At 39.0% G+C, this 20,767-nt stretch overlaps 1 protein-coding gene across 1 annotated transcript in view; it reads right to left on the reverse strand.

Annotated features, from left to right (window-relative positions):
* Window positions 1–20,360, reverse strand: part of PPARGC1A (PPARG coactivator 1 alpha) — a 300,335-nt gene extending 279,975 nt beyond the window's left edge. The window contains exon 1 of the mRNA XM_019025658.4: window positions 20,158–20,360. Coding sequence (XP_018881203.1) covers window positions 20,158–20,226 — 69 coding nt within the window. The 5' untranslated portion in view covers window positions 20,227–20,360. The remainder of the gene's footprint in view (window positions 1–20,157) is intronic.
* Window positions 20,361–20,767: the final 407 nt, after the last annotated feature.

Here is a 20,767-nt window from a genome sequence, read left to right on the forward strand (position 1 = left end):
CTATTATACGGTCTTCCACAACCCCTAAACCACCAATACTCTGTTTCCTCATCTAATGACAAACTAAAGAAACTGTCAAGTATGGAAAGGTATTTACTATAACTTAATATTAACATTGGAAAGCTGCTACCAATGGTGTTTTCTAATATTAAATATTATGCCATTCCTTTTATCAATAATGTTTTATTTTTCCTGTTCCAAATTGCATGCTTTTTTTTCTGCCAATCTGGGTCAATTTTATAAGTACATTATAATTTTTATTGGTCCATTATACTTTGCACTGGTCTTTAAATGACAAATACATTGGTGAATTGTATTCACATTAACTAGCATTTTTAAATGGTCTAACTTTCTAGAGAAGAGAACTACCTTATCAAAGCACTATTCAGGATGTGCCTGAATTGTGCCAGAAAAAAAATCCTGAGAAGCAGTATGGTAGAAAGGAAAGGGCGTCAGACCCCAGTTTTACCCCACAGAGTGTCAAAAACTAACTGTTCAGCCTTGGACAGGTCCCAGACCCTGTCTGAACTTTGGTTTCTTTTTGATGTAACGTGAATTCACCTGGATCATGAGAAGTGTTCCCATTCTCACATTCCCTGATTCTAGGAAAATTACTTGCCATCAATTCAAATTAGTCATTTAGCATCTTATAAGAAGTTAAATGTTGAATGGCAGTTTGAAGTAGATTTAAAGTTTACTTTTATTATGGCCTGAAAAATAGGAAGAAGTAACGATATACACCTCTAAGAAATAGGGCTCAAAATGGAAAGAGGTGGGCCATAGGACCATTGTTTTCTAGTATTAGTCCTCTTCAGTAATTTGATTTAAATATATATATATTTATAATTTTTTATTTTATATATATTTATTTAAATCAAATGGTTTTATATACATATATAAGCACACATTACTTTCATTTAAATGTTATTTAATTAAAGCTAGAAGAAAATTTAGAATACTTCCAATTCATATCTGGATTGATGAGGCTAGATATACTATTCAGTTTTAGTCATCCATATTGATTTTACACATATTTCCCAAGGGGAATTATGAGAGGAACAGGTGGGGTTACCTGACCCTAATTTCCCTTCTGATGCCATATTTTCTATTTCTGCCTCCTCTCGATTTTTTCATTTTCTCACTGAAAACTTCTCAGTTCATGAGCAAGCTCTCCTCTCTAGGAACCAGGCAGTTGGAAAGTTTTAACTTTTAAAGTTCATTTATATTTGAGTCCTCCAAGATCAACAACCCCCCAAAATTAATGATATTATAATAAAAATATTTTATTTCTTCAAAACCTCAAAAAATCATTTAAAACAGATCTTGCATGAGATTTATCCCTTTAGGCTAAAATAAGGCATTAGAGCTTTTGTTAAGGCAAACATTTCCTCAAACTGAAAGAAAACAGAGCTTTAATGGAAATACAAATGCAGGCTTTGCAGTTGCAACCAACTAATATAACATTAGAATTCTGCATTTGTGAATTGCTCTAATTTTATGTACATATATTATTCAGCAAGAATAGTGCTCCTTTAGTTTTACAGATTTTTTTCTCTCATTTAGTTGGTAATATAATTACTTGCTGTTATAAATCTGAATATGAGGAATTCACACACAAAAAAGAGAAACTTGATTCTTAATGACTTATCTTTTTTCCCCAGTACACTGTCATCCCTTCATTGTTCTTTGTTTTGTTTTATTTTTGCTTTGTTTTGTTTTGAGACGGAGTCTTGCTCTGTCACCAGGCTGGAGTCTAGTGGCACGATCTCAGTTCACTGCAACCTCTGACTCCCAGGTTCAAGCTATTATCCTGCCTCAGCCTCCCAAGTAGCTGGGACTACAGCCACGTGCCACCACACCCAACTAATTTTTTTGTATTTTTAGTAGAGATGGGCTTTTCCCATGTTGACCAGGGTGGTCTCCATCTCCTAACCTCGTGATCTGCCCGCCTCAGCCTCCCAAAGTACTGGGATCACAGACATGAGCCATCACGCCTAGCCCCTTCATTGTTAATCTACAGCCCCTCTGCACTCAATGATCAAAGATTTTTAAACTACCTTCTTGAAATACACATACAAACTTTGTCAGGCAACTTCATGTGCACAAGCACTGTTCTTATTTCTGCTTTTCCGTCTCTTGAACCCTGACCCCTTAACTTGCCCCTAAAACTTTCAATAGCTGAAACCAACCTCAAGCGAAACAAGCCAACAACATGAGAAATGAGTATGCAGGTTCTTTGGGAGTGATAGCGAGATGATGGTGACAATGATGACAATGATTATGATGATGTGATTTTTCTACTTAACCCTGTGGTCAGCCCTATCAGGCAGCTACTACTACTATCACCATTTTACGGATGGGGAAAACATAGAGGTTAACACAAAGAGGCTGAGTAAATTATCACGTTGTCACAGCTACTATGTGGTAGAACCAGGATTTGGACCTTTAGTGCACAGACTAGCATTGCACTGGCCTCTCCCTTTAACAGGCACTCTGGAGGAACAGTTAACCAGCTGTGTGTCTCAGTGTGTGAAATGTGAGCATGTGGTGGTGCAGGAAAGAGGGCAGAACTGTGATGTCTCTGGACTCCTGATGGCTCCTGGTGAGTATCCGGTACCACTCCCAGTGCAGGACCCAGAAACAGCGCCCAGTGTTCCTCCCCCTTCCTCACCTGCGTAGAGGGTTCAGTAAAGGCAAATCATTACCAGGAGGAAAGTGTATTGGCCCAGCAAATGCAGGAAAGGGAGGATCCCGCAAAAGGGATTTCCACTCATTAGAAAATACCTGGAAAAGAAAGAAATGGACTTTGCTCTCACATGAGGGAATGAAAATGAGAGCTTTTGCAGACAGAAAGACGAGAGAAGATACTGCCTCCTACCACCTGTGTGAGCTTGGACACCCTACGGAGAACCAATTTCTCCATTTCCTCATCTATGAATGGGAATAATTGTAAATTCCTACCAATTTCCGTTTCCTCATCTGTGAATGGGAATAATTACATAATTATACTTAAAATTTGCCATGAGAATTAAATGTAAACTACCACACACACATCAGCATTTCATCACCTAGGTTGCCTTCCTCCTGATTCAGAATAATTTTTTTTTTTTTGGCTTAACTCCCTTTTTCTCCAGCTTTATTGAAGTATATAATGGTCAAATAAAATTATATAATGTAAGTTGTCCAACATAATGATTTGATATACAAATATTTTATTTCCTTGTTTATCTCACTTTTCCCCATGGAAGTCATTTCCCTCACATGGTCCTTTTCCTTCTCTTCCTTTCCCCAGTCTTTCTACAGCAAAATCAGCCTTGCCCTTTCATTCCTTCCTAGAATTCTCTGAAATGTTAAATAATATATTCTGTCTGTGCTAACTCCCAGTGCCTGAAAACATTTGCCCCATGTGGTGGGGTGCAATATTTGGGTGCTTTGGCCCTTAAGTATCTACCTGAGCAAGTGTTCCCTATACCCTAACTCTGCACAGAGAGAGATGTTTAGGTTTTTGGAACTACAGTACAAACAGAGTGCAATAAATGGGACACTCACACCTGCTCTAAGTGGCAGAGGGTGCTTTGCCGAAAAGCAAAACAAAGGAGGATCCTCTTTGTGCCCCCCACAGTTTCCAGCTTTTCACTCTGTAAAAACCTAGGTGAGCCCTAAGCATCTCCAGCCCTCCCTTCAAGTCTCAGGAGCCAAATAGCAATACTGAGTCATAGACAGAAGTGCATGATGTCCCTAGGGGAGAAGACAAATTCTACACCCTTTGCAGAAAGCTTCAGGTGTCTATGAGCCCATCTCCACTTCATAGAACAGAGAACAGGGCTTGTCATCATGTGTTTAAAATATTCTGTATTACAAGTGGAGTGTTTTCTAAAAACAACGAAATTGCCACATGGGTTTCAAATGGTAGATCAAGCAACCTGCCATCCTTCCTCCCTGTGAAAACACAGAGATGGTGGTGGTGTCCACCAGAGTCATCTCAATAAAGGTAAGAGATCAAGGCCATGCTTCTCATGTTGGGTTAGCAACTTCTCAGAACCATCACCCATGAAAGTTTCAGGTAATTCTCAAAACTTTCATATTCGGAAATGTTCCATGGAGAATTATTCTATGGATATTTGGAAGAAATAACAAACCTTATAATATGCTGCTACTGCTAATCCTGCTCCAACTGTGAAATACGATGATATGGTTTGGCTGTGTCCCCACCCAAATATCATCTTGAATTGCAGCTCCCATAATTCCCACGTGTCATGGGAGTGACCCCATGGGAGGTAGTTGAATCATGGGGGGAGGTTTTTGCCATGCTGTTCTCATGATAGTAAGTCTCATGAGATCTGACGGTTTTATAAAAGGGAATTCCCCTGTGCATGCTCTTTCCTTGACTGCCACCATGTAAGACGTGGCTTTTCTCCTCCTTGCCTTCTGCCATGATTGTGAGGCCTTCCCAGCCACGTGGAACTGTGAGTCTATTAAGCCTCTTTCCTTTATAAATTACCCAGTCTTGGGTATGTCTTTATTAGCAGCGTGAGAACAGACTAACACATACCACCACCAGAGCTAGGACCAGGTTCTGACCCATGCCAGAGCTTGGTGACACCATGAGACCTGAAAACAGTTTTACACCACCTTGACTAGTTTCTCTGCATATCTCCGTGTTCCTCTGATAGTCTTACATCGTAGTTCCCAATAGCCAGGTAATGTAATTTTAACATTACAAATATGTTCAAATGCATTTACTAGGATCAACTGCCCTCTCTGCTTCTTTCCACTTCCACCCTCAACTATGCTTCCAGTGCTGCCACAATCCTTTACATGGCTTATGCTCTTCTATTAGCAGGCACTGTGTTCATCTCTCACATTCATTATCTTATTTAACCCTGTGAGATGCCTGCTATTTTAATCCCATTTTACAGACGAGAAAACCAAAGCTTGAGATAGATGAAGTAGCTTGCCCAAGATCAGACATCTAATCTGTGGAGGAGTCAGCCCTCAAACCCAGATCCACAGCAACAACAAAGCCAGCCCACTCGATTCACAATTCATATATACATTCTGCCTATTCTTAGCATATTTTTCTGCCTCTTAGAATGAAAGTCACATAGAATACAATAAAAATCACTGATTACCTATTTTTAACTCAAATACAAGTTTATTGAGTGGGGTATTTCTATTGAGTCATCCAACATGGAGATGTGGGAAGAACTAGAGAAAGGCAGAGGATATATTTGGGCCAAGCTTTCTGCCATAGTTTAGTGCCAAGCCTGGGGGGCTGGACAGCTAGGTGCTATATCTGTTTCTACCATGTAGGCTTGCTGTGAAATCCCAAACAAATCCTCCATCCCCAGGCTCATTTCCTTGTTTGCAAATTATAGTAGCCCATCCCACCAGGTTGTTGCATCAGGTATTACCTAGTGACGTTTGAATATGGAAAATGAGAACTAAGTCTTACATACCCCCATTCACATACATTAATATATTTCCTTTCCCTTCATCATCCCAATATAGTTACTTCATGTTCTTGTTAAGTAAATATTCAACATTTATGTTATTATAACTATTTAACTTTTGTTCACCGGTGAACTATGGAGTGTGTCATTAAATTTTCTTTCTTGCATACTTTTTTGTTTCCCCTGAAGTTAATAATTGTCTTATTTCTTATTTCCCTCCTTTTTTTGGCTCAATGCCAAAAAAAAAGTTCTTTGCCAAAACCAGAAAGTTTTTCTCAATATATACCAGCAAATCAGACAACAGATCAGTTCCACTTTTTTCCTCCTGCTCTGATCCAGAGTGGCTTCTCTCCAGGCATTCTGCACAGCTGACATTCTAGCGCTCCCCTTTGCCTTCACTCAAGGAATATCTTTGGCCTCTCTTTGGGTCTGGACCTCTTATTCCCTAGACCCCAGATCTTCCTCTTGCTTAGTTTACTCTTTCGTTTTCAAGGCACATCTCTTTTAGTAGCTTTCTGAGAAATTCATAAAGACCTTGTATATCTGAAAATACTTTATTCCATTCCAAAATTTGATCAAGTTTACATTCATTTTCTTATTTAATTCAATGAATGTCCATTATTTTATTCCCATGGCAATGGGAGGCAGTGGCAGAATATTGATTTCTAGGTAAGAGTTAAATTTGTCAATATAATTCTCTATTCTCTCCTAGCTCCAAGTAGTGTTTTTTTCAATGTGATTCTCAATTCTTTGCATAGGAACTGTTTTTTTTTCTTCCTGAATATTTTAGTAGATTTTCGTTAGCCCAAATGTTCTGAAATGTTTCAATGATGTGTCTAGAGGTGTGTGTGTGTGTGTGTGTGTGTGTGTGTGTGTGTGTGTGTGTGCGTGTGTTTCATTCATTATGCTAACATTGAGTTGACTCTTACAATCTGTGGCTCTTATAATCTTGTCTCTTGGTTTAAGGAAATTCTCTTTCATTAATTCTCTAACAGTTCTCTTCCCTCCATTTTATCTGTTATATCTTTCTGAAACTCCTGTGGATTTAGATGTTGGACTTCCTGGGCTGATCTTCAAATTTTCATGTTTGCTTTTATTTTTTCATTCCCATTCTTCTCAGAGAGTTTTTTTCTCTGATTTCTAGTTCATTAATTAATTTTAATTTCCACTTTGGTATTTTTAATTTCCAAGATTTTATTCTAGTTTTTGGAATATTCTTTCCATAGTTCCTGTTCTTTATGATAAGTGCAATATACTCTCTTACCTCTAGAAATAAATATTTTAAAAAATGTTTTCCTCTGCCCTGCACTGCCTCAGTTTCCTCAAAATTTTTTTGTTGTTGTTGTTTCTCTTCTATTCTCTCACTTTCACATTAGAGACCTTCCAAGAATGGTCATCTGTTCCATTCAAGAGTAACACATCCAAGGCTGACTAGAAGTTCCAGGAGCATGGGCAGGGGTTACAAATGGTGAACTTTACTGCAATGTGACATGGAGGAGAGTTGGCACTTTCATGAGAGGCCTTTTTTGGATTGGTCAGTTTCCCCAGAACACAATCATTTGCTCTCCCTCTGGCAGGGCATAAGGCAAGTTGTTGGCACTTTGAAAGAGAAGAGAGAAACTGGGGTCTCACTCTTTAGTAAACAGACTTTCACTTAAAACCTCCTTATTTTCCTTATTCCATATTAACTGTTCTTCTACTGTGCCTAACTGTCCCCTAGTCCACATATCTGGCTGAACTTCATTAGAAAGCAAACTGTTGTATGTCTTGGTCCAGTGGGGGAAGGGATCAGGTCTGTTTGGTCATTCTGTGTATCTATTCACCTGTTTTCACTCTGACCCATATCTCACCTTCTACCTTCAATTTATGAGCATTTCCAGAATTTGGCAGAGCAAAACAGCCTGCTTTTTGTTGATTCCTTCACCTACAAGCTTAAATTTCAGTATTATTTTAATGCTGTGCCAAGTCAGTTACCATTTGTTTATTCTTCTTTGAGCTTTCAAAATGTAGTTGGCATTTCTTCCCCAATGCCATCTCCTCTTTCATTCTCTTTGTCCTTTGAGCTTTAAACTTTTTATAATGTCTTTTTGTAGGATTTCAGGTACCATATTTAACTCAAAATACAATTTCCACTCCTTGTATTTAATAGGATATCAAAAGCATTCTCCTCCATACTGAAAACATAGAGTAAATAAAACACTTTATTTCAGTAAAATACTGAAAACACCATTTGAACGGCTTTCTCATAGTATATCTAACCATTAACCTATCACTGGAAATTTAGAATGAATCAAAATTTCATTATTATAAATAGCATCAAAATAGCCATCCTTTCACATGAAGTTTAGTCTTGTCTCTAATAATTTCCTTAAGAACTATTTCTAGAATAATATTAAGTCAAGTATTTTAAATTTTTAAACTATTGATACATGTTACCTAATTGATTTCCAGAAAGGCAGTAATAAATCAGCACTCTTCCTCAAAGAGGCAGTAGTTAAATGGAATTTATCCCATCATCACCAACAGTATCATTTCTCAAAATCTTTATCAGTCATGTCCCCATTATTGTTTTAATTTGCATTTACCTGTTGACAAATGTGACTTTTTTTCATATATTTATTGGCAACATATATCTTCTGTTACTTGCTCATGGACCCAGCTCATTTTTTTCCTAGTGAAATGTGAGGTTATTTCTTATCTGTATGAGCTCTTCATTTGTTAAAAACATCAAGCCTTTTGGCTAGATTTCTCAAAAACATTTTTTCCATTTTTTTTAAATCTAATACAATTCTTAGAATTTACCTCTGAAACACAGAGAATTTTTACATTTTTACATAGTCAAAATTGTCACTCTTTTTTCATTTATGCTTAGAGGCCTTCTCATCCCATGATCAGATAAATGTTACCCTACACTTTCTCCTCTTTAAAATGTTTTGAATTTTTTGCATTTTATACTTTTCTGCCTGAAATTTAATTTGTAGCATTTTCTCCCAGTCAATCAGGTAACTCAACACCAATGACTGCATACTTGTCAGTTTCTCAACTAATATGTAATGTAATTTTGAACACATTTTAAGCTCTTATATTCAATAGTCTGTCTCTTGGCTCTTTCAACCCCATTTGTCTGTTGATTCTTACTCCAGAATATCCTGTTTTAATCACCATTAACTTTATAGCACATTGCAATGTCTACTAGAGAAAAGCCTGCTTTACTGCTCTTCTTTTTCTAATTTTTTTAACTCTCTCATTATATTTATTATTCAAGATGAACTCTAGAATATTTGGTCAAGTTTCCAGAAAACTACAGAAGCAACATGATTTCAATTAGAATTGCATTAAATATGTAAATTCATTTGAGAAGAATCGAAGTGCTGAGGGGATTCATTTTTCCTTTTTAGGAAGATGACACCTATCTCCATGTATCCAAGTCTACCTTATATCTATTCTGGGAGTTGTCCTGTTTTTCCAGTACAGAGTCTATATAATTACTCAATCAGTTTATTTCTGGATATTTTATGTGTTGGTACTATTTTGAATAATTTTTATCTTCATAGTTTCTAAATGATTATAACTATTATATCAAAAAGTTAGTTATTAATTTTTATATATTTATTTTATATTGAATCAACTAACTCAACTCATAATTTCTAATAATTTTTCAGTGTTTCTAAGAATCTTTGCTTTACAATGTAAACAGTAATTTTACCTGGTAATATCATTTTTATCTCCTCTTTTCCACATCTTACTGTGAACCAGGTATTAGTAGGCTGTCATGAGTGAAACTGTAGACACCCTTGTCATGATCCTGGTTTTAAAGAAAATACTTTCACAACAAGAATAATAATTGCTAATTTTTACTCAGTGCTTTCTGTATGCCAGTCACTTTGCCAAGGGATTTAACTATATTATTTCCTTCCATCTTCAATCACTTTAGGAGAAAGTTACTATTGTAATCCCATTTTAAAGACAATGAAACTGAGGGTTTAGAGTAGAAATATATTCAAGGTTATCCAACTAGTCAATGGCAATGCAGGATTTCAACGCCACATTGATTTGACTCCAGAGCTCATGCTTGCCACATATTAGTATTTCAAGTAAGCATGATTTGTTGATAGGAGTTTTGAAGGAGGGCTTTGAGATTTTTTTCTTATCTCTTTTGGTGTTTGTTTGTTTGTTTGATTGAATATTTGCGCTGAGAAGATGGGAGAGAGAAGAGTAGGTTGCTTCTAGGCAGGCAGAACATAGACATGAAGAGAACATTGAGTACATTAATGATGCAAGAAAAGTGCAACAGAAAATGCTTCCTCATAGTTCTTCAAGTTATGTGTGGACACCAAAATCAATTACTAATGAAAAGAATACATTTCAAAGGCCAAAAAAATGCATCTAAGAGTTTTAGTATTATTACAACACAAATAAAGCTATATCATGTAACCACTTGACCATTTCAGTTTCCAAAATTTCTCAAAAAGCATTTTGGTCCCATTAACTCAGATCTTTGATTCACTGAATAGTAAGGTTAAGGTGATTTGTGCTATTTAAGGCTCATCTTGGCAAGAAGCTGACTTGAGGGAGACGGTGTGCTTCCTTTTCCCGTGTAAAAAAAGGAATCCAGCAATGCAAAAAATAAAGTCTTTTAAAGTGGTACACAAAATTATGTATTTCTGCAGCACATCCCAGGCTTACTGGCTATGTAATAGCCCTGCTGGACTCCCGCCACTGCAAGAAGCTCGTGCCCAAAGCATTATGATTAGCATAGGAAACATGAAGTTCTTACTTTTCCACCAGACAATTTCAATTGTTGGGGTTGGTAGGAGAAGTTCTTCCTTAAAAATCATTACATAAAAGTTTTCAGCTTTAAGTGCTAAAAGAGGTTTCAGCATTTAAAGTGCCACACTCTTTTATAGGAAGGGGACAATTGATTCGCACTAATGAGGTGTTCATTTAAGAACACAATTTTTTTTTTTTTTTTACAAGTGTTAAGAATACTTATCCTTGACCAGTGAACAGAGAGGTGGTTTGATCTGAGCAAACACATACAGGATTGTGTTTCTGACCTAGGTTTTAATCCTGGCCTTTTTGTGCAGGGCTCTTAACCTGTCAGTTCTGGGTCTATTCATTTGTCCATTGGTAATAATAACATTGCTGCCACTTCCTTGATAAGGCTTCTATGAGATTGAAAAAGGGGTATACATGAAAAAGTGCTTTTGAAAACTGAAATACACTTGATATGTGTAAGGAAAGATCCAACAGTTTCCAGGACACTCTCCCTAAATTGTAGTCATATTTATTGCTCACCCGAACTCCTCTGAAAAAGACAGTCATCGGCAGTAATGGAGTTCTGCAGAGAGCCAGCCTGTTTCCATTTCAGTTCAAAGCCCTTGAGGCAGCAAACTTTCAATCCAGGCACTGCCCCTGAGTCCCAAGTAAATTGTCTGTTTCCCCAATATAAATGGTGAGCATTTAAACAGATCATATTCTTTTATCAGGCAGTGACCATCAAAATTTAAAGGCTAAAGGAAGGATGACCTATTTTACATGGACTTTATGAGAGGCTTTAGAGAGAGGTGCCACGTGATCCTAGGACGGCTTGATAACATCAGCTCTGGGTCACCACATGGCTCCTTTTTCCCTCAGTCCCTTTGGCCAGTCATTTCTTTTATACACTGTACAGTGGCTCTGTGTACTGGGGACTAGCTTAAATTGAGCTTGAGACAGGGGCCATGGAATGATTGAGTAGTGAATTAGATAGAAAATTGCAGCTTTTGCACCATAAGTGAGAGAATCGCTGCATTCAACCAGCTGCTATGACTTTAGGATTTCACACTTCTTTTGACTTTTTTTTTCAAAACTTTTGAAAAAAGTTTTTTGACTTGATGCAAAACATATTTGTTTCTTTAGATACGCAAGAGCTGCCTGTTGCCCTCGACCTTTTAAAATCTTCCCTCCACATCTCAAATATTCCTTAGCCATCATCAGCATAAGTTGTGACCTATGAAAATCAATGTTCAAGAAAGAGTTGGAGGAGGGAAAAACCCACTCAAGGTTCACTGGGCCCCCATCAGAACAATCAGCCATGAATGTGGGATACAGGAGTACAGGAGGCTGAACATAAGGCAAAGATACCACAGAGAGAATTGATTTCTTATATTGGCTATTTGGGTTTTACACAAATTTGTACCAAGAGGTACATAAAATTGAGTCAAATTTGAAAACCGTAAAACACTGGATTGGTTTATTTGCATTTGTTCATTCATGCATGAGCACAGCTAGTTGTTCTAGAACAGGCAGATGAGGGCACTGGTTATATATGGCCACTTGATTTGAGCACACATGACTTGAGCCTGCTCTATGCCTGGAACTGTGCTAGGCCCTGAGAGAAATAGGCAAATGAGTAAGATTTAGATTCTGGCCTCCAGGGATTGATACATAGCTCTGATTCCAGACAGTGAGAAAACTACTAGAAGAGAACCATCAAATGCTTTGGCTGTCTCCCTAACTGAGCTATAGCTTTTTACAGTAGACATAAAGCCCCATGAGCATAGATTAGGCGAAGGATAAGGCGAACACCTCTGCAAGTCTCCCAAGTCCCCAGACAATCTGATGCCACCCAGATGGAAGGACCTCTCCCCAGTGCCTGTCACACCACACAACACAACTAACCACTCAGCATTCTTCAAACATAACCACACATTTACTCTTCCAGGTCTTGTTCACAAGCCTCCTTCTACTTAGAACACTTTTATACCATCTTTGCCAACCTAGAAACCTCTGATTATTTCCCCTGTGGCCCAACTCAGTGATCCTTAGGGTGAAAATGCTCAGTGAGACGTCATTCCAAGGTCTCTCCCAGCCTCTAAGCCAATGATATGTGAACCTAAGAAATATATAGAACAGGTCACCTCTGTTGAACCATGAAGCCATTCCTGATGCCCTGAGGCATAATTGGGCCTCTGAACTTCCATCCCACATGCTTCTTCTGCTACTATAGCACTAAATGCACTGGAATTGTAAATAGTTGTTTGTTAGCCATTTACTCGTTGATCCTTCCAAGTAGAATGAGTACAACTCAAGGGCAGCGTCTGCATCTTATTTTGTTTTTGTCCTGTCTAACAAACAGTCATGTGGCCATAGCTAAGTGTCAATCACTCTTCCAAGTGCATTGTGTGTGTTTCTTCATTTAGTCCTCACTACAGCTCTATGAGATAGATTACTATCATTATCCAAGTTTGCCCATGAGGGAGCTGAGACACAGCAAGTTTAAGTAACATGCTTACGGTCATACAGCTGATCAGTGGGTAACCAGCCTGGTTGTTAACCAGGCTCTTATCTGTTCCTTTATGCTGCCTTTTACCTATCTTTGTACCCTCAAGGCTTGGCTCAGAGGTCCAGTATGTGGAGCTCACTAAATGCATATTAGCTGATTAAATGACCGAGCAGGTGATCAATCAGTATGGGTTAGTTCTGGCTAGACCCTCCTGCAAAGTTCTAGGCTATAGAAGTTAGGGATAATAAGAAGATTTGCAGAAGGTTCAGAAAAACTCAAGAAGACAGAAATGAAGAATTATACCTATGGATTTAGGTTGCTTAGCCTTGAGAGCAACAGCCGCAGGCTGGTTTCATAATGATCATCAAGAAAGGAAGGCTGATTCGTGAAGACAGTGACTGAGCTGTTTTTCTCCACCTCTGGGGAGGAGAAAGGAACAGAACTGCACCTAAGCTGCAATGGGCAGAGTTTAAATCCACTACAAGGAAGAATTTCCTTGGCCTAAGTGTCATTTGTTAGACCTAGGAATGAGTTATAGAGAGAGGCTACATTAGGTTATCTGTCTTCAGCCTTTTGGACTTGCTTCTGCTCAGAGTGAGGAACATGTAGAATGAAAACAAACAATACAAGGTCTCTCCCAGCCTTATGAATCTGATGTTTGAATCTAAGAAATACATCAAACATTTCGTCCTCCTTGATTCAACAAATGAAAAAAATGAATTGATGAATGAACGTGTCCCACATTTAAAAGGCAATAACAAAAAATTACAACCAGCTATAAGAAAAGGGGTCTTCTTAGGAGATACTTTTGTGCTAGAGATGTAACAATAGAAGAAAAACAGAACTTATTTCAGCTCTTCTATGGCGTCTATGATCCAACTATCTCTTGCTAGGTCCATCATCCTCTTGACATAAAATTAGAAAAGGTCAGTCTACATCCTCAGGTGCTGGTTTTGACCCATCATCACCATTTACTCACCTGATGGATGACAGTATCTTGATACATATTTATTTAAACATGAAGTAAACTCAAAATATGAACCACTATTTCATCAATGTCCAATCTAAAGCACTTTAAACATAAAGAAACAAATCCTTCCCTGAGAACAGGAAACAACATCAAACCTACTTATTTATTTTTTTCCTACATGAAAACCGAAATGTGAAATAGTAATGGAATTGAAAGAGAAGGTAGAGAGTACACAAATCTATATCCATATTTGGTACATTTCAAAACCATGATTCGGCTTTATTTTCTGTTAATGACAATAAAACCTTGCACTTGTAGAATGCTTTACAGTAATAAAAGTTATTTAAAACAAACATTATTTCACTGAACTTGTACCTGAAAGGTAAGTATCTTCCTTTTCATCTTATAGAGGCAGAAACAGCTCAGAGAAATAAGGGACTTGATTGAGGTCACACTGATAGGCCTTCAGCCAGGCCTTCTCACTTCTAGATTGACCATTTCAGGTACACCTGTGTTGGGTGCCTGGTGAGCACCCAGCACACCTTACCATGTACTGCCTCTATTGGGAGCTGTGGAGTGGCCCTATAAAACCTTGAGAAATTCAGCTGGTCTAATAATCTTGGGAGACCTGGCATAAGAGAAACTGCACTATCTGTTCTGAGTACAGAATACCCACTATCAGTAAGAGCCTGCATTCTAACTCAGGCTTTCCCTGCTTGCAAAATTATCTCCTCATGAAAAACCTGGCTCAGATGCCATCTACTCTGTGAAATTGTCCCTATTCCCCTCGCTCCAGGTAGAGGGACATAATCCTATAAGCTCTGGATCCAGGCTGCTTGGGTCTCAGTCTCATGTAATAATTAAGTGACCTTACCCTCTCTCAGCCAGTCTCATCTACCAAATAGGAATACGACTAATATCCCCCTCATTCAGAGGCAGTAAGGAGTCAATGATTTTATATCAGAAAAATGCTTCCAACAGCTCTTGGCACAGAGTAAGCTCTGTGTTTGTTAACTATCATTGTTAACTGTTCCTGAAATTATTGTCATTGGTAACTATTCCTGAAATTATTACCTTCTCTGAGTCTTCACAGGGCTTTGTTTATCCTCCTGATGTATTACTCATTTTTTTATAACTCTTCTCCACGATTTGGTTAGTTATTATCCACCCCATCATCAGCCCAGAGACCTCAGTTTCTCTTCCAATAATCTCTTTTCAGATCTCTTTTCAGGTGGAGGCACTGATACCCACTTACATCTACCACCAGCTGAAGCTGGCTTGGCTCTGCAAGGTTTTTCTCCTCCTGCCTCTTTAGACTTATCTACCATCATTCCTGCCTCACCCTGAATGGCTGGTGTCACATCGAACTGCATGCTCCTCAACACACACTTCAACATTGCTCTTTCCTATGTCTGACATAGGCTCTCTTTTGCCTTGAATTGTCTTCCCAGTTCTTTGTCTGGCTTAACTCCTTTTCTTTGTTCAAGAATTAGCTCCAGTATTGCCTCCTCCATGCAACTCCCAAGACAGATTGGAGGCCTACCTACAGTGCTCCCATGATACATGGAGCATTTTGTGGTTGTCCTATCATTATAATGACCTGCCGTGCTCTCCCACCATGACCTTGCGTTGCAGGGCAACATCTTCAGTCACTTTCTCATCTTCTTAAGTATGGATGTGCTTTGCACATGGGGGGGTATTCAAAAAACATTGAATAGCTGATCTCATTAAATAGGTAATAGATAGATAATGACACATATTGTGCATTTGATGAGTCACCAAGCAGTGCTTACTGATGTGTTCTTCTAAATACTTTCAAGAATGTGATTCATTTAATCTCCATGACAATCTTATAAAGTCGCTACTATAATTATCCCCATTTTATAGCTGAGAAAACTGAAGCAAAGTGAGGTTTTAAAACTTTACCAATGTTACACAGTTAGGAATTAAGGACACCAAGGTTAGAACTCAGAAGTCTGTCTCAAGATCAACACGTTCTTGACCCATATGCTATAATACCTGCTCAAAAAGGGGTATCGTAATAGTAAAGATACCTCAACAGACACAGACAATATGTTCCAGTTCCAATTTTACAGATGAGAAAGTTGCAGAAGGAAGTTTATGGAGAAGCAGTCCAGGGGAAAAAAGGTAGAAAGCTGAACTGGAAGATGATAACCCTTGCTCCTCACTAGCCAGCGCTGGAACTTGGGCCAATCTCTTATTCTCCCTCTTCATGTAAAATCAAAGGCTTAGGAACCTGTCTCTGCTTCCTTCCAGATCAAATATCCAATTTCACTTAGTTTTGGCAAACATTCATCCAGGGCTTATTGCGCACCAGGCTCCGTGATACACCTTGATACTTGAGGAATTCATCTTCTTGTGGGGAGACAGGCACAGATAGACAGTATTTCTAGACCAGTTCAAAATGGCCACAGTGCGGTGACATGGGTTGTTTTAAAGGAAACCATCCCAACATAAATCATTATCCAGACATGAGGCCTTGGCCCCTCCATAATATCTTCAATCTAACAACTGGCCAAAACAATGACGTGTCATGAAGGATCCATCCCATCTTCCCTCCAAGTCCTCACGCAAGCATAATCACCTCAGTTTACAAGTGAAGAAGCCAGTGATCAGGCTAAGTTTGCCCATGGTCATACAGCTCCCTGGTGGCATAAGCCACTGCCGTCTCTGTCCCTGAGTGCTCTCCCAGAGCTGAAGTGGGCTATGGGGGACAGGGGCATTAACAGTACTACAGCTGCTGTTGGTTTTCCAGTATGGTTATATGCTTAAATGGATTTTCAGATTTACAGTTGATTCTAGAAATTGCATCTAGTTTATTTCCAACTCCATAAGTAAAAGCTGGTTCACTTAAGGCAAACAGCATCCAATTAAAATACATTCTGTAGAAGTGAGTGAGCAAGGCATTTTGCTCAACTCTTGACTTATTAAAAAAAGAAAATCCTTTTGGGGAAGTTTTCAAAGAGCAATCCCATCACATTATTGTGAGATGAAAGAGTTAAAGTACGAATGATAAAATATAATGTGAAAATATACTCTGAGGCCAGGTGTGGTGGTTCACACCTGTAATCCCAGCATTTTGGGAGGCCGAGGCAAGAGGATCACTTGAGCCCAGGAGTTCAAGATTAGTTCAGGCAACATAGAGAGATCCCAATCTACAACAAATAAAAGACTTTAAAAATTAGCCAGATGTGAGGTGTACACCTGTAGTCCCAACTACTCAGGAGGCTGAAGTGGGAGGATCACTTGAGCCCAGGAGGTAAGAGGCTGCAGTGAGCCATGATTGTGTCACTGCACTCCAGCCTGGGAGACAGAGGACAGAGGGAGATGCTATCTAAAAAAAAAGAAAGAAGAAGGAAGAAGGAAGAAAAAGGAAGAAAGAAGAAGGAAAAAAGGAAGCAGAAGAAGAAGAGGAGGAAACAAAGAAAATATACTCTGAGAAGCAGCCTTGTCATAAGGCGGGTACAGGTTTCAAGGTCAAGCCAAATGGGTCCATATCCCCATTGTGACTATGTGACTGTGGGCATGTTCCTTAACACCACTTTGCCTCTGTTTCCCTATTGGTACAAAATAAATAAATAATGTCTGTCTGCCAGAGTAGTTGTAAGAATTATAAGTTTAGTTTAGTGTCTGGCATAGAGTAAGGGTTAAAAAAGTAAACTATTAAAAAACATTTTATTAAAGTCTTAATGATTCAGAGATTGATTATTTCATTAGAAGATCATCATGCTTTTTCCCTTTCTTCCTGCCTGCCCACATCACAGCTGCTTGTAAGTTATTATTCCATGAGATAAATAATGAGATAAAATTTAATTCAGATGGCAAAGCAACAAAAGTGGGAATAGGATAGGCATTGGAGTCAAACAGGCATGAACTGAGACCCTGAATGGCTTTGGGCAGGTTATGTAACCTCTCTGAGCCTTGCTTTTTACATCTGTAAAATGGGGATAATCATATCTACCTTCTAGACTTCTTACAAGGATTGAAATATGTGTGTATGTGTGTTCGTTCACTCTCTCACACACATACAACTCCTAGCACTATGGTGGGAAAATAGTAGGTAAGTAGAAAAGTACTGAATCAGTTCCAGTAAGAAATATAGTACTCAGCTAAACTAAAGCTTCAGCATCCACCACAATTCATTCTTAAACAATCTTTACTTCCCCAGCTGCATTACTACCATGGATGGCCAAAAGAAGTCACCCTCACCACAAAGGCCTTGCATCTGAAGCCATAAGATTTAGTTTCCACCCTTAGGGACAGCTTTGGTGTCAACTGAAGTAGGTGACTCCAGGCTTATGGGGACCCAGCCTAGCAATACAAATGAATGGGGGCAGCAGGCAGACCTCTTGGGGATGTTCAAGAGGTGCAGATGCAGATGATGCTGTAGCTGACACCCTATGACATACTTTCCACCCAATGCCTTGTAGTACCAAGAGTCAGTGAAACCAAATCAGAGACTAGACTAGGATGCCCTTTTTCTTTTCTTTTTTTTTTTTTTTTTCTCGAGACGGAGTCTTGCTCTATCACCCAGGCTGGAGTGCAGTGGCGCGATCTCGGCTCACTGCAAGCTCCGCCTCCCGGGTTCACGCCATTCTCGTGTCTCAGCTTCCCGAGTAGCTGGGACTACAGGCGCCCGAGGCCACGCCCGGCTAATTTTTTTGTATTTTTGGTAGAGACGGGGTTTCACCGTGTTAGCCAGGATGGTCTCGATCTCCTGACCTCGTGATCTGCCCACCTCAGCCTCCCAAAGTGCTGGGATTACAGGCGTGAGCCACCGTGCCCGGCCTAGGACGCCTTTTTTCTAACCACTACCTCCACTAGCTAGAAGGGGGAGCTCCAGCTATCACAATGGAAATGACAGGGGTCAATCAGCTGTACAGGATCACATCTTTGGAAGCAAACAGCACAGGCAATATTTTCATTAGAAGCCTTTTGGTAAATTAATAAGCTAAAGGGTCACGGGATGCTGACAGTGATAGGACACATGCATTTTTACATAAACATTTGGACTTCATGTTTCTAGTTTAAACATTTTATCCACAGAGATGTCTGAGTCATCTCCTCACATTCTTCCTCCCTTCACTCTCCTTTGAAATAAAGACTATATAAAATGACAACTTTCTAAAGGAAAACATGCAAACAAAAGACAAAAATCCAAAAGTCACATTAACATACCATAAAATATTTGAATATCTGTTTGGACCCCTGGAGACCCACCACATGTCATCCTGAAAGTAGCATGCAGAGATTTATTTTGTATCCTTTTCTACTTCCTGAATAATGCTCCCACTCAAAGTGAAAGGATTCCAATTTCATGGCAGGCTAGAGGGTGTTTTTTTCTGAAGCTCCTTACTTAACATCACATTGCATACAACAAGACATACCAGTCAATATCAGTATTACATTTCACTAAAATTTCTGTTGAAGAAGAAATCTTCAGAAAAGCCTCCCTCTTTTTATAAAAGATTTTTTTAATTGACATTAAAAATCAACTCATTCTGAATTACCATTTTTATATGAAAGTTTCTGCTATAGATAAAATGGAAAATCAGAGTTTCACTTTATCCAACATCATCCCTAAGAAATGCTTCATACACAGAAGTGTTCTTTTTTCCATACGCCAGCAGCATTATTAAAAAAGAAACAGAAAAAGAGCTCTGGCATCAGTCTTCAATATTGTTGTCTAATTAAATGGCAACGGAGTGGATGCGTAAAAATGTGCATTAGAGGTGTGTAATGTGTAATGTGAAGAAGAGTAATCAAAGCCATTCAACAGGATTTAGGAAGGGATTTCAGCTGGCAGCTTACGAGACAGGAGCATATAATTTTGCTAATTTGAAATAGGTATTGTAACCTATAAACATTACTGCTTTGCATATTTTAATGAAAACTGCTTCTACACCAAAATGAATCCTTTAGCTTGAACTCTCTGCATACCACAGAGCTTCTACCTATTATGAGTTCAGCATAAATAAGGAAGGCATGCAAGCTGCATTAAAAGAATGGTCACCTCATTAAAAATAGGTTAAAACCAAGCCCCTATTCTAAGCTACTATAACACCATAAAGTAAGTCTGATGACAGGTGATGTATTAAATTTTTATATTGCAATGAACTTATACTCACACAAACCAAATCTGCATGTTTCCTTTAATATACACCTGCAATTTGTTAATTCAAGAAACTTTATTAAGAAAGTATAAATTTAGCAACATCTATAGATTTGTAAAACCCTATTATCTTGCTTGACAATCTAGAGTAAATGTATTTGGGATCTTATTTGCATGGTTTGCAAAGACGTGGACACTACCCATGACTTTTTTCAAAAGGACGTGCTTGCAGATAGCACAGTTCCACAAATTGATGTACGCATATTACCTAGACTTGGAGCCAAAAGAGTTGAGAGAGATTTGGGTCCTGTGTGGAGCTGAGGACATCACTTACCTGCCAGCCTGCTTCTCGCTGAAGTACTTTTTTCCAGTCTTCTTCCAGCCTTGGGGAGGTCTCATCCATTGCTGATGCTGCTTGCACAAACTGGATTCGCCAGCGGCTGTTACTCTCTCTCCTTGCAAGCTTTTACCAAAGCAGCAGCCAGGGCAGTCCAGGGGCAGACTGTCATGGAGAAAATGCCATGCCAGAGGATGAGGGATCGGGCAGGAAGAACCCACCGGGGAACAAATTTGGGACACATGGGGCTACCCAGACAGATGCCAACTGGCCAAGCTGAAGGCCAGCTCAGCCATCAAGCATCCAGAGATTAGGAACAACCAAGCTCCAGGGCCGGTGGACAATGGGTCATTCTTATGCTTGTGGTGTAAAGGTCAGAAAAGGGAAGTGTGCAGGCTTGCTCTATGCTTGAGAAATATGCATTTCTATCTGTGCTCCCGTCTTCTCCTTGCCCCAGTACACACACACACACACACACACACACACACACACACACACACACACATGCTCACACACACACCAGAATTTGCATTGTTCTGCCAGGTTGCATCAGTGGGCTGGTGTATCCTAGAAGAAATAAACTATTTTACATAGTAGCAACACATTT

This window comes from Gorilla gorilla, chromosome 3 (assembly GCF_029281585.2).
Source record: "Gorilla gorilla gorilla isolate KB3781 chromosome 3, NHGRI_mGorGor1-v2.1_pri, whole genome shotgun sequence".
NCBI lineage: Eukaryota > Metazoa > Chordata > Mammalia > Primates > Hominidae > Gorilla > Gorilla gorilla.